We start from the raw sequence: 20,475 nt of genomic DNA, 5'->3' as shown, positions 1-20,475 counted from the left end.
GTGGCTCAGTGATACAGATAGCGTACTGTAGGTGCAACCACAAAGAAGGGGTATCTATTGAGAGACCAAACAAATGTGTGGTTCCTGAAGAGAGGCAGCAGCCTTTTCAGTAGTGGCAGGGGCAACAGTCTGGATGATTGACTGGTCTGGCCTTGTAACATCAACCAAAACAGCCTTACTGTTCTGGTACTGTGAATGGCTGAAAGCAAGGGAAAACTACAGCTGTAATTTTTCCCAAGGGCGTGCAGCTTTACTGTATGGTTAAATGATGATGGCGTCATCTTGAGTAAGATATTATGGAGGTAAAATAGTCCCCTATTCAGATCTCCAGGTGGGGACTACTCAGGAGGACATCGTTATCAGGAAAACAAAACTGGCGTTCTACAGATCGGGGTTTGGAATGGCAGTTCCATTTATCAGGAAGGTAGGTTAGAAAATTTAAAAATGAAATGGATAGGTTGAAGTTAGATACAATGAGAATTATTGAAGTTTGGTGGCAGCAGGAACAAGACTTTTGGTCAGGTGAATACAGGGTTATAAATACAGAATCAAATAATGGTAATACAGGAGTGGGTTTAATAATGAATAAAAACTAAGAATGCAGATAAGCTACTACGAACAGCATCTCTCTCTCTATTCGTTTAGTCGGTTCCGACTCTTTGTGACCCCATGAACCAAATCACGCCACTTTTTCCTGTCTTGCACTTTCTCCCGTAGACCTTCCAGGTTGGAACACATTGCTTCTGTGATGCCATCAATCTATCTCATCCTCTGACGTCCTCTTCTTCTAGTTCCTTCAATCTTCCCCAGCATTAATGTTTTTTCCAGCGAGGCATGCCTTCGCATTGTGTGTCCAAAGTAGGTCTGCTTTTGTTTTAACATTAGACCTTCCAGGGAGAAATCTGGTTTAATTTGCTCCAATATTGATCTGTTGGTTCTCTTTGCAATCCATGGAACTCTAAGAAGTTTCCTCCAACACCACAATTCGAAGGAGTCAATTCTTCGCCATTCAGCCTTTCTAATGGTCCAGGTCTCACATCCATACATCACAACTGGAAAGACCATAGCCCTCACAATACGGATCTTTGTTGCTAGTGTTATATCTCTGGACCTTATAACCTTGTCAAGGTTTGACATTGCCTGTCTACCGAGCAACAGGCGTCTCCGGATTTCATGGCTGCAGTCGCCGTCAGCAGAGATCTGGGAACCGAGATAACTGAATGTGGTCACTACCTCCATGGTTTCTCCTGCTATATCCGACGAATTGGTAGGTGTAGTTGCCATAATTTTCATTTTCTTCACATTCAGCATAAGACCGGCCTTTTCACTTTCGTCTTTCACCTTCAGTAAGAGTGTTCTCAATTCTTCTTCACTTTCTGCCAACAGGATCATATCATCCGCGTACCTGAGGTTGTTTACATTTATTCCAGCTATTTTAATTCCTGTTTCTCCGTCATCTAGCCTCGCATTCCTCATAACATGTTCTGCATACAGATTGAATAAGTACGGTGACAGTATGCAGCCTTGCCGGACCCCTTTCTGAATCTTTATCCATTTCGTTGTTCCATACATAGTTCTCACCGTGGCTTCTTGGTCAAGGTATAAACTCCGTATCAGATGAATGAGGTGATCTGGTACATCCATGTTTTTCAGTACGTTCCATAATTTGTTGTGATCGACGCAGTCAGAGGCTTTGGCATAGTCAATAAAGCAGAGGTACACATCTTTCTGGAATTCTCTCGCTTTTTCCATAATCCACCGAATGTTAGCAATTTGATCTCTAGTTCCTCTTCCTTTCCTAAATCCATCTTGTTCTTCTGGTAGCTCTCGATCTAGATATTGGCGAAGTCTATTTTGTAAGATTTTCAACATAACTTTGCTAGCATGTGAAATAAGTGCGATTGTTTGGTAATCTGAGCATTCTTTAGAACTTTTCTTCTTTGGAATGGGGATGAATACTGATCTTTTCCAGTCTTCTGGCCACTGCTGCGTGATCCATATTTTTTGACATATTGAGTGCAGCACTTTCACTGCATCCTTTCCAGTGACTTTAAACAATTCTGCTGGTATTTCATCATGTCCACTAGTTTTGTTATCAGCCATATTTTCAAGGGCCCACTGGATTTCGCTCTCCAAAATATCTGGCCGTAGTTCTAAATTAACATTAACATCAGCAGTAGGAGCCCTGTCATGATGCAGTTCTTCCTTGTATAGGTCTTCTACATATTCTGCCCATCTTTCTTTAACATCCTCTGCTTCACTCAGATCTTTCTCGTTTCTATCTTTTATCATTCCAATTTTTGCCTGGAATTTTCCTTTAATTTCTCTAATTTTCTTATAAAGATCTCGTCTTCCCCATTCCATTACTATCTTTAACTTCCTTGCACTGTTCATTAAAGAATATATTTTTATCTCTTCTAGCTAATTTCTGAAAATCTTTATTTAATTCAAACATAGTTGATCTCCCCCCCCCCCCCTCCCCCCCCATGAACCATGGACCTTGCCGTTGGTGGGGAGGCTTGCGTGCCTCAGCGATACAGATAGCCGTACCGTAGGTGCAACCACAACGGAGGGGTATCTGTTGAGAGGTCAGACAAACGTGTGGTTCCTGAAGAGGGGCAGCAGCCTTTTCAGTAGTTGCAAGGGCAACAGTCTGGATGATTGACTGATGTGGCCTTGTAACAATAACCAAAACGGCCTTGCTGTGCTGGTACTGCGAACGGCTGAAAGCAAGGGGAAACTACAGCCGTAATTTTTCCCGAGGGCATGCAGCTTTACTGTATGATTACATGATGATGGCGTCCTCTTGGGTAAAATATTCCGGAGGTAAAATAGTCCCCCATTCGGATCTCCGGGCGGGGACTACTCAAGAGGATGTCGTTATCAGGAGAAAGAAAACTGGCGTTCTACGGATCAGAGCGTGGAATGTCAGATCCCTTAATCGGACAGGTAGGTTAGAAAATTTAAAAAGGGAAATGGATAGGTTGAAGTTAGATATAATGGGAATTAGTGAAGTTCGGTGGCAGGAGGAACAAGACTTCTGGTCAGGTGACTACAGGGTTATAAACACAAAATCAAATAGGGGTAATGCAGGAGTAGGTTTAATAATGAATAGGAAAATAGGAATGCAGGTAAGCTACTACAAACAGCATAGTGAACGCATTATTGTGGCCAAGATAGATACGAAGCCCACACCTACTACAGTAGTACAAGTTTATATGCCAACTAGCTCTGCAGATGACGAAGAAATTGAAGAAATGTATGATGAAATAAAAGAAATTATTCAGATTGTGAAGGGAGACGAAAATTTAATAGTCATGGGTGACTGGAATTCGAGTGTAGGAAAAGGGAGAGAAGGAAACATAGTAGGTGAATATGGATTGGGGGACAGAAATGAAAGAGGAAGCCGCCTGGTCGAATTTTGCACAGAGCACAACATAATCATAACTAACACTTGGTTTAAGAATCATGAAAGAAGGTTATATACATGGAAGAACCCTGGAGATACTAAAAGGTATCAGATAGATTATATAATGGTAAGACAGAGATTTAGGAACCAGGTTTTAAATTGTAAGACATTTCCAGGGGCAGATGTGGACTCTGACCACAATCTATTGGTTATGACCTGTAGATTAAAACTGAAGAAACTGCAAAAAGGTGGGAATTTAAGGAGATGGGACCTGGATAAACTAAAAGAACCAGAGGTTGTACAGAGATTCAGGGAGAGCATAAGGGAGCAATTGACAGGAATGGGGGAAATAAATACAGTAGAAGAAGAATGGGTAGCTTTGAGGGATGAAGTAGTGAAGGCAGCAGAGGATCAAGTAGGTAAAAAGATGAGGACTAGTAGAAATCCTTGGGTAACAGAAGAAATATTGAATTTAATTGATGAAAGGAGAAAATATAAAAATGCAGTAAGTGAAACAGGCAAAAAGGAATACAAACGTCTCAAAACTGAGATCGACAGGAAGTGCAAAATGGCTAAGCAGGGATGGCTAGAGGACAAATGTAAGGATGTAGAGGCCTATCTCACTAGGGGTAAGATAGATACCGCCTACAGGAAAATTAAAGAGACCTTTGGAGATAAGAGAACGACTTGTATGAATATCAAGAGCTCAAATGGAAACCCAGTTCTAAGCAAAGAAGGGAAAGCAGAAAGGTGGAAGGAGTATATAGAGGGTCTATACAAGGGCGATGTACTTGAGGACAATATTATGGAAATGGAAGAGGATGTATATGAAGATGAAATGGGAGATATGATACTGCGTGAAGAGTTTGACAGAGCACTGAAAGACCTGAGTCGAAACAAGGCCCCCGGAGTAGACAATATTCCATTGGAACTACTGACGGCAGTGGGAGAGCCAGTCCTGACAAAACTCTACCATCTGGTGAGCAAGATGTATGAAACAGGCGAAATACCCTCAGACTTCAAGAAGAATATAATAATTCCAATCCCAAAGAAAGCAGGTGTTGACAGATGTGAAAATTACCGAACTATCAGCTTAATATGTCACAGCTGCAAAATACTAACACGAATTCTTTACAGACGAATGGAAAAACTAGTAGAAGCCAACCTCGGGGAAGATCAGTTTGGATTCTGTAGAAACACTGGAACACGTGAGGCAATACTGACCTTACGACTTATCTTAGAAGAAAGATTAAGGAAAGGCAAACCTACGTTTTTAGCATTTGTAGACTTAGAGAAAGCTTTTGACAATGTTGACTGGAATACTCTCTTTCAAATTCTAAAGGTGGCAGGGATAAAATACAGGGAGCGAAAGGCTATTTACAATTTGTACAGAAACCAGATGGCAGTTATAAGAGTCGAGGGACATGAAAGGGAAGCAGTGGTTGGGAAGGGAGTAAGACAGGGTTGTAGCCTCTCCCCGATGTTGTTCAATCTGCATATTGAGCAAGCAGTAAAGGAAACAAAAGAAAAATTCGGAGTAGGTATTAAAATTCATGGAGAAGAAATAAAAACTTTGAGGTTCGCCGATGACATTGTAATTCTGTCAGAAACAGCAAAGCACTTGGAAGAGCTCACCGACTCAGTTTCCCACTGGGGTTGGTTACCCAACCTTCCGCTGAGTTGCTCGGCTTAACAGGGGCACCACGTGTAGGTAGGAAGTTGGAGAATTGAGGTGACAGAGGCTGTGAGAAACTCTCTTGCTGAGTTCTTGTAATCGCGTATCACCCCCATTTTATGCCAGAGTCTCATGATGTCTGCAGAGACACCCCCCCCTCCCCAAGGTCATTTCCTGGGCCCACGAACAGCATAGTGAACACATTATTGTAGCTATGCTAGACACAAAGCCCACACCTACCACAGTAGTACAAGTTTATATGCCAACTAGCTCCACAGATGATGAGGAGATTGAAGAAATGTATGATGTTATAAAAGAAATTAATGATACAATAAAAGAAATTATTCGCATAGTTAAGGGAGATGAAAATTTAATAGTCATGGAGGACTAGAATTCGATTGTAGGAAAAGGAAGAGAAGGAAAAGTAGTAGGTGAATATGGACTGGGGGTAAGGAAGGAAAGAGGAAGCTGCTTGGTAAAATTTTGCACAGAGCATAACTTAATCATAGATAACACTTGGTGTAAGCATCGTGAAAGAAGGTTGTACATGTGGAAGAGGCCTGGAGACACTGGGAGGTTTGAGTTAGATTGTATAATGGTAAGACAGAGATTTAGGAACCAGGTTTTAAATTGTAAGACATTTCCAGGAAGAGATGTGGACTCTGACCACAATTTATTGGTTATGAACTGTAGATTAAAACTGAAGAAACTGAAAAAAGGTAGGAATTTAAGGAGATGGGACACGGATAAACTGAAAGAGCCAGAGGCTGTAAAGAGTTTCATTGAGAGCATTAGGGAACGATTGACAAGAACGGGGGAAAGAAATACAATAGAATAGAATAGGTAACTTTGAGAGATGAAATAGGGAAGGCAGCAGATGGTCAAACATGTGAAAAGACAAGGGCCAGTAGAAATCCTTGGGTAACAGAAGAGATGTTGAATATAATTGATTGAAAGAAGACTATATAAAAATACAGTAAATGAAGCAGGCAAAATGGAATACAAACATCTCAGAAATGAGATCGACAGGAAACGTAAAATGGCTAAGCAGGGATGGCTAGAGGACAAATGTAAGGATGTAGAAGCATATATCACTAGGGGTAAAGTGGATACTGCTTACAGGAAAATTAAAGAGACCTTTGGAGAAAAGAGAACCTCCTGTATGAATATCAAGACCTCAGATGAAAAGTCAGTCCTAAGCAAAGAAGAGAAAGCTGAAAGGTGAAAGGAATATATAGAGAGTCTATACAAGGGCGGTGTACTTGATGGCAGTATTATGGAAGTGGAAGAGGCTGTAGATGAAGATGAAATGGGAGATACACTACCACGTGAAGAATTTGACAGAGCACTGAAAGTTGAAACAAGGCCCTGGGAGTAGACAATATTCCATTAGAACTACTGATAGCGTTGGGTGAGCCAGCCATGACAAAACTGTTCCGTCTGGTGAGCAAGATGTATGAGACAGACGAAGTACCTTCAGACTTCAAGAAGAGTATAATAATTCCAACCCGAAACAAAGCAGGTGTTGACAGGTTTTAAAATACCAAACTATCAGTTTAATAAGTCATGGTTGCAAAATACTAACATGAATTCTTTACAGACGAATGGAAAAACCTGGTAGAAGCCGACCTCGGAGAAGATCAGTTTGGATTCTGTAGAAATGTTGAAACATGCTAGGCGATACTGACCCTATGACTTATCTTAGAAGATCGGGTAAGGAAAGGCAAATCTATGTTTCTAGCATTATAGACTTAGAAAAAGGTTTTGACAATGTTGACTGGAATACTGTCTTTAAAATTCTGAAATTGGCAGGCGTAAAATACAGGGAGCGAAAGGCTATTTACAATTTATATAGAAACCAGATGGCAATTATAAGAGTCAAGGGACATGAAAGGGAAGTAGCAATTGAGAAGGGAGTGAGACAAGGTTGTGGCCCATCCCCGATGTTATTCGATCTGTATACTGAACAAGCAGTAAAGGAAACAAAAGAAAAATTTGGAGTAGAAACTAAAATCCATGGAGAAGAAATAAAAGCTTTGAGGTTTGCCGATGACATTGTAATTCAGTTGGAGACAGCAAAGGACCTGGAAGAGCAGCTGAACAAAATAGACCTGTCTTGAAAGGAGGATATAAGATGAACGGCAACAAAATCAAAATGAGGATAATGGAATCTAGCTGAATTATATCAGATAATGCTGAGGGAATTAGATTAGGAAATCAGACTCTTAGAGCAGTAAATGAGTTTTGCTATTTGGGAAGCAAAATAACTTACGACTGTCTTAGTAGGGAGGATATACAATGTAGACTGGCTATGGCAAGGAAAGGATTTCTGAAGAGGAGAAATTTGTTATCATCGATTATAGATGTAAGTGTCAGGAAGTCTTTTCCGAAAGTATTTGTATGGAGTGTAGCCATGTATGGAAGTGAAACATGGACGATAAACAGTGTAGACAAGAAGAGAATTGAAGCTTTTGAAATGTGGTGCTACATAAGAATGCTGAAGATTGGATAATTAGATTATGTAACTAATGTGGAGGTACTGAATAGAATTGGGGAGGAGAGGAATTTGTGGCACAACTTGACTAGAAGAAGGGATTGGTTGGTAGGACAAGTTCTGAGGCATCAAGGGATTACCAATTTAGTATTGGAAGGAAGCGTGGGGTGTAAAAATCGTAGAGGAAGACCAAGAGATGAATAGACTAAGCAGATTCAGAAGGATGTAGGTTGCAGTAGTTGTTCAGAGATGAAGAGGCTTGCACAGGGTAGAGTAGCATGGAAATCTGCATCAAATTAGTCTCTGGACTGAAGACAACAACAACAACAACAACAACAACAACAACAACAATGAGGAACAACTAAAAGAAAATGCCAGATGCCCAAAAAAAAGGGGGGGAGGGTATCAGCTCCTAAAAAAGCACTAAGAGCACCCCTAGAAGTATCCTATTTAATTTGCGAAATTCAGATCACCGCACATTGCCTCCTGCAGCTGTAAAAATGCGTGATCATGCAAGGAGAAAGGTTTGGCGAGAGTCCAAAGTTGATACCATTCTTACTCGATATCACACTAACTTGTGGCTCATTGTGTTAATGCAGTAGTCTCTGACATGAAAAATAAATTGCCACCATATCTTCATGAGCCCAAAATTCACTGTGCAACTTGATATCCGAACTCTTACCAGCTTCTTGTTTTTGTATGTTCAGTTATGAGAATGAAATGCGGGAAGACTTTCTGTTTTGTAAATCTGTTGAAGGGAGGACTACAGGCAGAGATGTTTGTTTTCCCTTGTGAATTCCTTTTTTGTTGACAACAATCTGTCATGGAGAAATTTTATTGATGTATGTACCAATGGGATGGCAGTATTTGATGGAGCTAGAAAGAGGTTTGTGACAAGAGTGAGTCCTGTTTCTCCTTCTGTAAAATTCACACACTGCATGATACACAGGGTGATATTGGGTTTTTAAATGGTACAACCAGATGTGAATGAAGTGCTGAATGATGCAGTCAGTCTTGTAAATTTGGTGAAAGTATGAGCTTTAAATAGCAGGTTATTTTCCATTCTGTGATAGGATATGGGTTCCATTTACAGCTAGCTTCTATTGCTCTTGGAGATGAGTTGGTTGTTTCTTAGAAAAAGGTCTTCATCACAGTGTGGAGGTGAAGGATGAACTTTGTCGTTTCCAATATAACAGCAGTTCCACACTCACGGCTCAGCTTCGGGATGGAAAATGGCTTGTGGCAGTGTGTTTCTTGACAGTAATTTTTGAGAAACTGAATGATCTTAACGCATCGCTTCAAGGCCGAATTAGTAATACCGTCTTTCTAAGCAAGAAAGTGTTTGTGTTTAATAGAAAACTTGAACCCATTGGTCACATGGAGAGGAGATATTTTGTTGGATATGAGGTCCACCAGTAATGCTAAACTGGCAGACCTCACATCCAACAATTTTAACCGCAAACACGGCAATATAAGGAGCTGAAAATCAAAATTAGGAGATATTTTCTTGTCTGACTGATTTTGTGGAGGAAAATGAGATGAATGTAAATAAAAGAAATAGAATTGGCATTGTACTTCCGAAAAACTTTACCAGCAATTTGAGAATAAATTTTCAGAACCTTCATCTGAGTATGAGCGGTTCCATGATCCATTCAATATGATCATTACAGACCAATTGTCAACAGTAAAACAGGAGGAGCAAATAGAACTCTAAAGTGATATAACACTTTGGAATGAATTTAAATAAATACCTCTTAAAATTTTTTGTGCAGAGTCAGAATGAATACCTTAATTTAGCAGGAGGGGCAGCAAACCTGTTACTACCCTTCACATCAACATACTTGCATTAATCAGTATAAAACATTGGCCTCGACTGCAGCTGGAAGGGGATCTGCAAGTTGCTGTTTCAAAGATCCAACCCAGACTGGATTTGCTTTCATTTTATGAAGAAGCATACACAGCACACTAAATGTGTAAATGTCAAAAAATCTCCAAAGTTTGGATCGTGTGCATTTTTACCCTTGCTTATTTCCTTTTTTGGATGATCAGTATGAATGTAACATGTTTTAAATTGGCATTTAAATGTTGAATAATATTCTGGAATTACTTGTATGTTGTGATCTTTCAAATATTAAAACTTTGTTAATGACTTAAAGCATTACAATGGAAACATTTAAATTTTAACTAAGTAATAAATTAGTGAACTTGTAAAACTGCAATCATAACCATAGTTGTTTATAAACTAGTTGTATTTGTCGTCTTGCTCCATCTTTGAATAATACAAACATATGATAATTTTTTAAAAAAATTCCTCCAATGTGCCCATATGACAGTTTCTAATTATTATTAATAGCACTATTATTATTGTAGTTGTAACTGAAAGTTGCATTAATTAAACAGAAGTAAATTGATATTGTGGGCTGTTTTAATACCAAGTTTGAGAAGAGCTGAGCAAGGGAAGCAAAAATAAATAGTGGTGGGGGTGGGATTAAAATAATTTATGTGTCTGAAAGGGGGTGCAACGGAAAATGTTTGAGAACCCCTGTCTTTCAGGACTGGACACAATTATTCAGCAAATATAGTAGCCAGTTCTTAGTGATGGGGATCCAAGCCAGATGCCTTACGCAACATGTATTTCCCCAGAGCCTAATTTATTTAATGCGAAAGGTAAAAATCATCTGGGGTGTTGAAACTTATTACGAAAACAGCAAATAGTGAGCATGGCTAATAACATTTCATAGTGACTTTCTTCTTTATAGTCTTATGTTGTTTTTGGTCTAGAGCATCTTTACTTTCCCACCCCTTGTCCCCTCCCAGCCCTCAAGTTTTGGTTGCGGTGACAGATTGATCTGTAGAATTGCCCAAGTGCCAGTTTAGTTTGGAAGGTGACAATTTAGTTGTTAGTTGGCTAAGCTAATGAATTTGAATGCAAAGTAAAGATTGTGGTAACAGATTTGCTTGTAGCATTATCTGACAACTACATTTGCACAATATTTAATGCAATTTAAATTATGAAGCTAAAAATGCAACTTGATTTCTGAAAAGCTGTTTTACACGAGAGACAGATCTCTCAAACTGTTTTGTTACATGTTATGTACATATTTTGTACATAAACTATGAAAAATGGAAAGGCAGCACTATGGGACTATCAGTGGAGTGGTCGCAACGGAGTGGTCGCAACACCTAACTGTAAGGACCAAATTATATAGAATTATGTATCATCCAGGCTTGTGTTTCAGTCTATCCTTTTTAATCTCAGAGCTTTATTTCACCCTGTTTCTCATGTCATATAATCTCTCAGGTCTCAACTCTTGTATATTGCTGACATTTCAGTACTAACATACTTCTTATAAGATATGGCTGTTTTTCTCTTGGTGCAATGTTTGGGGTGATATTCCCAGTTAGAATCTTTTCACACAACCTCTTCCTCTCCCATGCTACATAAAATAACTTTGGTTCTCTACACAAGTGTTTGTTGTGGCTGTCTGCTTGTGCCTATCTCTGCTGTTGTAAGTACCAGAATGTTTAAAAAAATTATTTGATATTGTGGTTACAGTTTGAGGTTTTGTTTAATTATAGATATTATAATGTAGTGGATATGTGGACATTATTGTCTGCTATCTGACAAACTCAGCATGGCCCAAGTATTTGTAGTATAATATCGAAAAAATTTCAGTTCCAACTATTTGTGAAAACACCTTTGAAATTTTAAAACAGTCGTACAAAGAAATGTGCATAATGTACAGATTTATAAGTACAGCTACTTGATTTTGTAAACGTTGCTATGGCAAGACCTATTGTAACTCTATGGACAGCTACTGTTTTCGTCTACAGCTGTTTGCGCTTCACAGTTGAAAGCCATCAAAAACCCTTCCAGGTGTCAGGGATTTCTTTAAGTTGGTCCGATTGTAGGAGTTTCTTAGTAGTAAAGGATAAATATATTAAAGCTTCCTGCATTGTGTGGCATTTTTTCACACATCTCAGTGTTTGTGACATAATATCTCTTGAACTATATGTCTTACAATGAGATGTTTGTGTAGGTATATTCAGCGACATATCTGGATACAGTATGTGAAGTATGTTGTGACTAGAGTTAGTAGCAAAGAAGTAATAAATTTAAATATCATGCACAGTGCGGCAATTTTTCACACATCTCAGTGTTTATGATGTCATATCTCTTGAACTATGTGTCTTACAATGACATATTATGTAGGTACATGCAGCTGCATATGTGGATACTGTTACGAAATTTATTGTGAATAGAGTTAGTAACACAGAATTAATAAAGGTAAATGTCATGCATAATGTGGCAGTTTTTCACACATCTCATTGTTTGCGATGTCATATCTCTGGAACTGTGATTGTTTTCTTGCTCCCACAGTGATTGTTGCCTGCCCAAATTTGGTTGAAATTGATTCGCTGGTGTAGGAGGGGACGTGGAAAAACATACACACACAAATCTATTTTTATAATATTTATGAATACCAAGATGAAGGTGCTTTCTGTTGTGAGGTGGAAATATATATATACATGCCACAAGCTACTATCAAGTGAGCACATGAATATTTGGAAGATACTTTTTCTTTTTGTAATCCATTCCAACTAATCCACCTAACTTTCAGGATCTACAATTTTAGAATTCTCTCTTTGTAATCCATTCCAACTAATCCACCTAACTTTCAGGATCTACAATTTTAGAATTCTCTCTGTCATTTGGAGTAATTTGAGAATGTAAAAAACAAGTTGAGCACTGTTGTAATTCTCATTATTGCATAATACAAAAGAAATTGCCACAAGGCCACAAGAGTATAAGATTTGGTTTTGCCTTATTTTGTATGTTTCAGAATCAGCAACCATCAACTTCTCACAAGTATTTTTAGATTTGTTAGCATCTATTTTCATTATCCTAGAGTTCACTGTCTTTTATGTAGATAAATTCTTATAGAAAATGCAAAGATACTATCTCTCTATTTGTAATGTATTAAAGAAGCTTTGAGTTGTTGTTTACTAACTGAGAACTTTTCTTCGGTATGACAAAAGTGTTATCTGGAAGAGATAAAGCACAAGTATTTGTTAGATATAATTACTATTATGCTGGAAAATCCTATGAGGAAGATAAATGGTGAAATGAGGAAAGACAACCATTCACCATATACTGTTAGCATCAGACTTGAACATATTAGTGAAACACATGGACTTGGGCCCTTCTTCAAAGCTTATAGACACACACAATGGTATTCACTTAGCTACATTGTGCCAGTTGGGCCACAATACTGAGGCACTATAGTTATCTACGACTGCTTACTGTGAGAAGAAAGCAAGTTCATAGTTTTAGTTAATACTTATCCTGCTCGGTATCTTCTCTACTTGGTGAGTCATTATCTTTAGTCATTCTGTTATTTATATTTAACATTTTGATTAGCTCTCTCATGATTTAACAAGCTGACAACAAAAGGAACAGATGTTTTCCTTGAAATCTGCAAGTACTTTACAAAATTAGAAATGTGGCAAACTTTGACAAAATTATTGACTGTAATGCATGGAACAATGGAAAATTTCTAAAATATGAAACTGTTGATGGGTTGCTTCTTCAGAAAGAGTGTTGATCTGCAGCAAAAACTCATCTTCAATATGAGAGTATGAGCATATCTTGTAAAATATTTAACAGTTATAAACCTGTTCCTCAAGCTACAGACATGTGCATTTGAGTCTCTCTATTTTGTGTGTGTGTGTGTGTGTGTGTGTGTGTGTGTGTGTGTGAGAGAGAGAGAGAGAGAGAGAGAGAGAGAGAGAGAGAGAGAGAGAATGAGGAGGGCGGGGTCAGCAGAGAGTAGTTAAATTGGAAATAGGTGTGATAGCTCAAAAAATAGCGAACATAAATGACCTGTTATGTGTATCAGCTAGCTGCGGGTGATTTGTTACCTTTCTCACTTTTCTTTATTATTGCTGTCTAGAAATTTCCATTGTTGAAAGTAATGGCCAATAATATATAAGATGGAAATAACATGTAATACAGAAGATCACCTGTTCACAGTCATTGAAAATGAGATCACTAGTGCAGGGTGGTTAGAAACAGGAAAGGTCTTAAATAAGGACTTTTGTATTCAGCAGCTGTCAGCTGCAAGCAGCTGTCTAAAATTATGCTCACCTTATCCTTGTCTTGGCATGGAATTCTGATTTTCTTCATTACTCATGCTTTTTTCCTAGCCTTGTCCATGTTGCTGTTTGAGATCAAACTGGAATTCCAACCTTTTCCTGTAAATCCTGACTCAGTTGTTCAAGTTTCATAAATACTTACTGTTGCCTTTTGAATTCATTGCTTCTAGTAATTATCATTTTAATTTCCTCGATAGCTCAGTGTTTTGGAAATTTCTCTGTCTCTTTTAGGTCCGATTTCATCCAGAAGAAAAAAACAAATTAGCAACAGGCTCTGTTGATGGTATTATAAATGTATTTGATATCAGTAAACAGTGTGAAGATGACGCCCTTGCATACTGTCTCAACACAGAGTCATCTATCGTAAGTAATTTATATATTTTAAAACTGACATATTTTGTTGTTATTTTGTTGATGTGTCTGTAATATCTTTGGTTAATTTTATTGTCATCCTTTTCTGAGGTGTTTACCTCAATTTAGTGTCCTGTGGTATTGAATATCTATCTCATGCATGTAACCCACTTCTTTTGAAACTTGCCTCCCTTTCCTCAGATAGTGAGGCCACTCATACTCAATACATTTCTTTGTTTTCTCATTTATAAGTTCAATGTCAACTTTATCTGCAGAATAGCTTTGATTAACAGCTTTTTAAATATTCATGTTGTGTATGCTTTATTCAAATGGATGAATAGGACCCCTGTACCCCTTCCAGTCCTGAAACCTTGGGTATGGTCACGGACTGATCTGTAGCATAGGTTAAGATTTAAATTTCATAAGCATCTCACATCCTCTGAAACTTCTCTCCCTTTTGTCAGGTAATGAGACCACTTGTTTTCAACACATTTTTTAAAATTCATAGGCAAAATGTGAACTTTCATCTCCAAAATAGCTTTATTGAACATCTTTTTAATATATTCTTGTTGTGTATGTTTCATTACCAAACCACTAACAGTATCGAGAAAATGTACAATATTGCCATGAACTGTGCTGCACACAATGCAAAAGAGCAGTTAGTGTCACTGGCTGGTGCACTGCAGCTTGCCGGTTCAGATCTTATCACCAGAATTTTTTGTTATTTGATATTTACCATGTGTAGAAGATTCTCAAATTTTCTAATTTTTTAGTTTTTGTGCATTCTGGAATAATTGCTGTTTCTATAAGTAGCACCACTCTCCTTCCAATGTAATAAACATGACTTCAGTGCTGAGTGTTGTACTTCATTGATTACCCTGCTTTCAGATTTGGACTTAATTGTGGTTACAATATAACGTTATAGGCCTATGGTGGAGATGTGAGGTGACGATGTATGGAATTGAGGCCCCCACAGATAAAAATCCTCTATGGGCACCAGTTACCGAGATGTTAGGAAGTCTGTTTGATGTCATAATCAATGGGCAACCTGTCTGGATGCTAATCAGCTGAGGGGGTTCTTTTAGTGTACTGTAATGTATATTGCTTATTATCACCAGCTACAGAAGATTTGGTTCATGATTGTGCTGAAGGTCACACATGGGAAATAAGTCTAACCGACAGGAACATGAATTGTAAGAATAACTATCAGTGACAGGCTCCAGCCTTTCGAATTTTCTGTTTTACCAGAATGTAGTTATAATGTTATTCTTGGATAGGAATTTCTGCAGGCATCACAGTAGTAACAGACTGTAGAAATTGGATCTACAGATTGATAAAGCTTTTCCAACAAACACACTCAGTGAAGAAGAATTGTTATCCTGCCATTGCCAACAAGACTAGTTCTAATCATCAGTCTAGATGCTTAGTTAAATTAGGAAGATTTTGTCAGTTGCAAAAAGCTAGTCAATCTTTCAAAAGAAATCTGCATGCTATATAGTGATGATCATAAGCACTGCTGGTGATCAAGGAGAATTATCAGTCACTAATTATCACGAGCAACCACATTCATCTTCAAAGGTATATGTTTAGGAACAGCCGAACCAGGCCAGTATTGAACAACTCAGTGCCATCAATGAAGAATTGCTCTCTGTTACCACTACAGACAACACAGTGAAGAATCATACTGTTGAATTGCCAACAGATTCATTCCTGACTGAGAAGTGTCAACGAGTATTAGCCATGCTGTGCAAATTTTTAGATGCTTTCAAATCTGGAGTGGAGAAAAGACAGTCCAAGCAATCCATGGTAAAACACTATATCAACACTGGGGATCCTTCACCAATTAGCCAGTGCTTGCATAGGGTGTTGCTAGCTGAACGACAGGTAATCAGGAGAAAGTGGAGAAGACACTACGAGATAACATCATTGAAGTTTCAGAGTCCTTGGACCTCTCTTGTGGTTCATGTGAAGAAGGAGAATGGCGTATGGCATAACTGATTTTACTGCTGACAAGTGAATGAAATGTTTAGAAAAAATATCTATCTATAGCCATCCATTGATGACACCCTAGCCTGCTTGACAGGAGCAGAGTATTTCTCAACTAGGGATATGCACCAGGCTACTGGCAAATCATGTTTGATGAGGATGAACTTCATAAATCCTGAAGGCCTGTATGAGTTCAAAGCTATGCTGTGTGAACTATGTAAAACTACAGCCTCCCCTGAGTGTATAAGGGATAATCTGCTTCGGCACCTTAAATGGACTGTGTGTCTATTTTATGAATGATGGATTTGATTTTTCAAAAACGTGGAGAATATCTAAGCCTCGTGGCCACTGTGTTGATTTATGTTCAGACTGTCTGTATCCGGAATAAAGCCTCTTTCTCATCCAAGAAATAAAAATGTTGGTGCACTCAGTTAATGGCCATATCAACCCAGAGAGAAGAAGAGCAGTCACAGATTTTATGACTGCTTGCAACATTCATGATGTGAAAAGTTTTCGCAGAATGTTTTCATACTACCTGATCCATAAAGGATTTTTGTACAAAGGAACTTTATTGCATGAACTACTGCAGGGAGCGCCCAAGTTTCCTGGAACAAAGTGTAAAAAAGGTCTCTCCTTCTTCTCAAGGTTGCATCAACATGTTCTCCAGTATTAACATTATATGCTGAGAGTGCCGAGACAGAACTTACGCTGGCATTAGCAGTTATGGGGTAGGAGCATTTCTAGAACAAATTCAGGAAGGCACTGAGGCACTGAAAGGTGACAGCTTATGCTACCAGATTGCTCTTCCAAAGTTTGAGAGAAACTACTGTACAAACAATTAATTTACCTTGCATTTGTTTCGTCCATCAACAAGCTCTGGTCATATTTATTTGACAAACCATACACTGTTATGACTGACCACCATTTTCTGTACTGACAGGCTATAATGAGGATCTGATGGGTTGCCAGGAGAGATGAGCTTTGGAGCTTCAGGAGTATGGTGTCACAGTGGTATACAAAAACATGCGCACACACAACACTAACTGCTTCTTCGGCAGAACACTGCTACGTCGATGAAGTCTTAGTCATCACGGCATTAAATGACATTACTACTGAATGGAGGGAAGACCCAATACTGCTGAAAACAATAGAAGCCTTGAAGAAGGAAGAACCAAACAAAGAACATTGTAAACTATGATCCAGTGGGGGCGAAAGTGGTTACTCATCATCCTAGCTCATCTGCGACCAGCTATCCTGAAGTATTTCCATAACAGACCAATATCTGGTCACCTATGATTCACGAAGACTAGACCAGTGGTTCCCAACCTTTCTGAGACCATTACCCCAGAACGGGATCAGATGACATCCAATAACCTTAAAAAAGTTTGTGACCTAATTAGACATTAGACTAAAAATAAATAAACATTAATCTTTTTAACCAACATATGATTTATAATACATAATCATACAATATAAACTCACAAATTTTCTACATTTTTCAGTACACCGAGAATCTGTAAATGGGACATTTTGTTCTCTTAATTTCTAACTTTACTTTTTATAAAATTATAAAGAATGTAGCAACCAGTCGTGGAAACATAATTTATTTGTCTTGCTGATGACCTTTGCTGTTTCCATGGTCGCTGCACAAAAAAGGAACCTTATAGAGCCTAACATTCAAAACGTTACTTTTTATATTTGGTTTGGTGTCCACCACTGCACACTGTAACTCACGTACCAGGTTCATTCAGTCCTTCACTTTTGCTTTCAAGGAAATCTGTTTGGGGTGGGTTGGCTTTGACAGGTCCAAGAAATTATGGCTTTACACAAATTTCAATGTCTGGAAATATTCCTTCTTTCACAGAAACTGGTCTTACAAAAGCTGGTCTTACAACCCAGATATTTAAATGTCAGTTTTCCAAATCAGAAAAAATAGTTGTTATTAGACGATGACTAGTTATAACTGCTGTCAGTGGATGGATAGCAAAAGAAAGAAATATAAGAGTAAAAATGGCTTTGAGCAGTGTTGATAAAATAAATAAAAATTTGATTGTTTACAAACAGTCTGTCCGACAAAGTCAAAACAGTGAAACCTGGACCTTTTTAACACGAAAATCATTCAAAATTTGAGGGCAGCTCAGCAACCAGTGGAGAGATGCAAATTATTGGGAGGGACTGGAGAGCAACTAAATGAATTAGAGAACAAACTATAGTGGAAGACGTAAATATGATAGAGACGAGGAACCGAGCGAGATGGTGCAGTGGTTAGCACACTGGACTCGCATTTGGGAGGACGACGGTTCAAACCCACATCCAGCCATCCTGTTTTAGGTTTTCCGTGATTTCCCTAAATCTCTTCAGGCAAATGCTGGGATGGTTCCTATGAAAGGGCATGGCCAATTTCCTTTCCCATCCTTCCCTAATCCGATGGGACTGATGACATTGCTGTTTGCTCCCCTCCACCAAACCAACCAAACAACAGGGATGAGAAAATCAGATGCCGACGTCACTGGACAGGACTCTACCAGTCTGTTAGACACTATGTAAGCCACTGTAAGGAATGCCACCCATGGGGGTGTATATATCAATTATCTCTGGGGAATGTGGTACCAATTCCATGTGCAGTAGTTCCACTCCACTGGACTGGAATCAACCTCTTGGGAAGGTTCCCCAAGCCAACAAACAGGAATTGGTGGATAATATTCTGCACTGAGCACCTTCCTCATTACGTTGTCACCTCAGCTGTGCCAATTACTGAAGCTCAAGAAATTGCTAAGTTCGTTTTAGAAGTCATAATTTTGAAGCAAGTAGCACCTCTTGTGATGATCTCTGTGTATAAGTTTTCCAGTCGCGACTAGCATCAGAGGTAATTTTCTGTTGTAGCATCACCCACAGAGCAAGAAGTGCCTGCTGACCACGAATGAATGAATTCACAGAATGCTTTAATAAGACGTTGATGGACATGTTCTTGGTGTATGTTGATGTCGAACAGAGATATTGGGGTACAGTACTGCCTGCTGTGACATTCACATATAACACAGCAAAGAAGGCAGTAAAGGCTTTCCACCATTCTTTCTGCTTCAAGCAATTTGGACATGACAGTGGATACATTGTTCCTGTTTCAAATGAAGCAACACGCTTGACGACTACGTAAAACATCTCATTGCCAGGGTCGAACATGCCAGGCAATTGGCTCGTATAGAGTCCCTGTACGCTCAGGAGAACATCTACATCTACTTGACTACTCTGCAATTCACACTTAAGTGCCTGGCAGAAGGTTCTATGAACCACATTCTCTAATGTTACACTCTAATAACACATGGGAAAAATGGACACACAAATCTTTCTATGAGCTCTGATTTCTTTTATTTTATTATGATGATGATTTCTCGCATGTAGGTTAATGACAATAAAATGTTTTCGTATTCAGATGAGAAAGTTGGTGATTGAAATTTCATGAAAAGATCTTGCTGCAATGGAAAAAAAAAACAACTTTTGTTTTAATGATTGCCATCCCAACTTGCTTCTGGTATCTGATACACTCTCTCCCCCATTTCGTGATCATACAGAACAAACTGCCCTTATTTGAATTTTTTCAGTGTCCCCATCAATCCTATCTGGTAAGGATCTCATACAGCACAGCAGTACTCCAGCAGAGGACGAACAAGTATAGTACAGACCTGTTGCATCTTCTGAATGTTCTACCGTTAAGATAAAGTCTTTGGTTTGCCTTTCCCACAACATTATCTGTGTGATCATTCCAACTTAGTTAAGATTTTAAACATGGCTGCAGCAGCAACTGTTAAAATTCTTCACAATAAAGGATCGTTCGCTTTGATCCTGTGCCCATTACACATGTTGTACAAATGGAGATGATATTTTAATTATTGACGACGCCTTTTGGCATAATTGTTTTATTATTCTCCAGTGCATGATGTAATTTTAGAAGTTTTACTTCTGATGAAGGTATATTTATATGTACCGAAACCTTGGTCAAGAATTTTAATAAAAAAAATTCTATCCTGCAACTGTTTTTGGCTGCCATCCTTTATTGTGTCCAACTTAGTTGTTCCTAATTGTAATTCGAAACATATTTAGATTTGTGTGATTTATCGTGTAATCAAAATTTAATTGCTTTCTTTTTGTGCTCATGGATGTGCTCACAATTTTCCTAGTGGAGAGAGAATTGCCACTTTTCACACTATTCATGTATCATGTCTAAGTCATTTGCAATTGGTTTTGATCTTCTGATGATTTTACTAGATGGTAAATGACATCATCATTTGCAAACAATCTAAGAGAGCTTCTCGGTTAATCTCCTAAATCATTTCTGTAGATTAGGTACAGCAGAGGGCCTACACCACTTCCTTGAGGAATGCTGGTTATCACTCCTGTTTTAAACAA

The 20,475-nt window shown here is 38.5% G+C and overlaps 1 protein-coding gene across 2 annotated transcripts in view; it reads left to right on the top strand.

Annotated features, from left to right (window-relative positions):
• LOC124798168 (WD repeat-containing protein 89) overlaps nt 1–20,475 on the top strand; it is a 275,773-nt gene that overhangs the window by 101,199 nt on the left and 154,099 nt on the right. For both annotated transcript variants that reach the window (XM_047261450.1, XM_047261451.1), the window contains one exon: nt 13,966–14,097. In XM_047261450.1, coding sequence (XP_047117406.1) covers nt 13,966–14,097 — 132 coding nt within the window. The remainder of the gene's footprint in view (nt 1–13,965; nt 14,098–20,475) is intronic.

Source organism: Schistocerca piceifrons, chromosome 5, assembly GCF_021461385.2.
Source record: "Schistocerca piceifrons isolate TAMUIC-IGC-003096 chromosome 5, iqSchPice1.1, whole genome shotgun sequence".
Taxonomy (NCBI): Eukaryota; Metazoa; Arthropoda; class Insecta; order Orthoptera; family Acrididae; genus Schistocerca; species Schistocerca piceifrons.
Note: the sequence above shows the minus strand (reverse complement) of the source record. Positions and strands in the feature narration are given on the sequence as shown.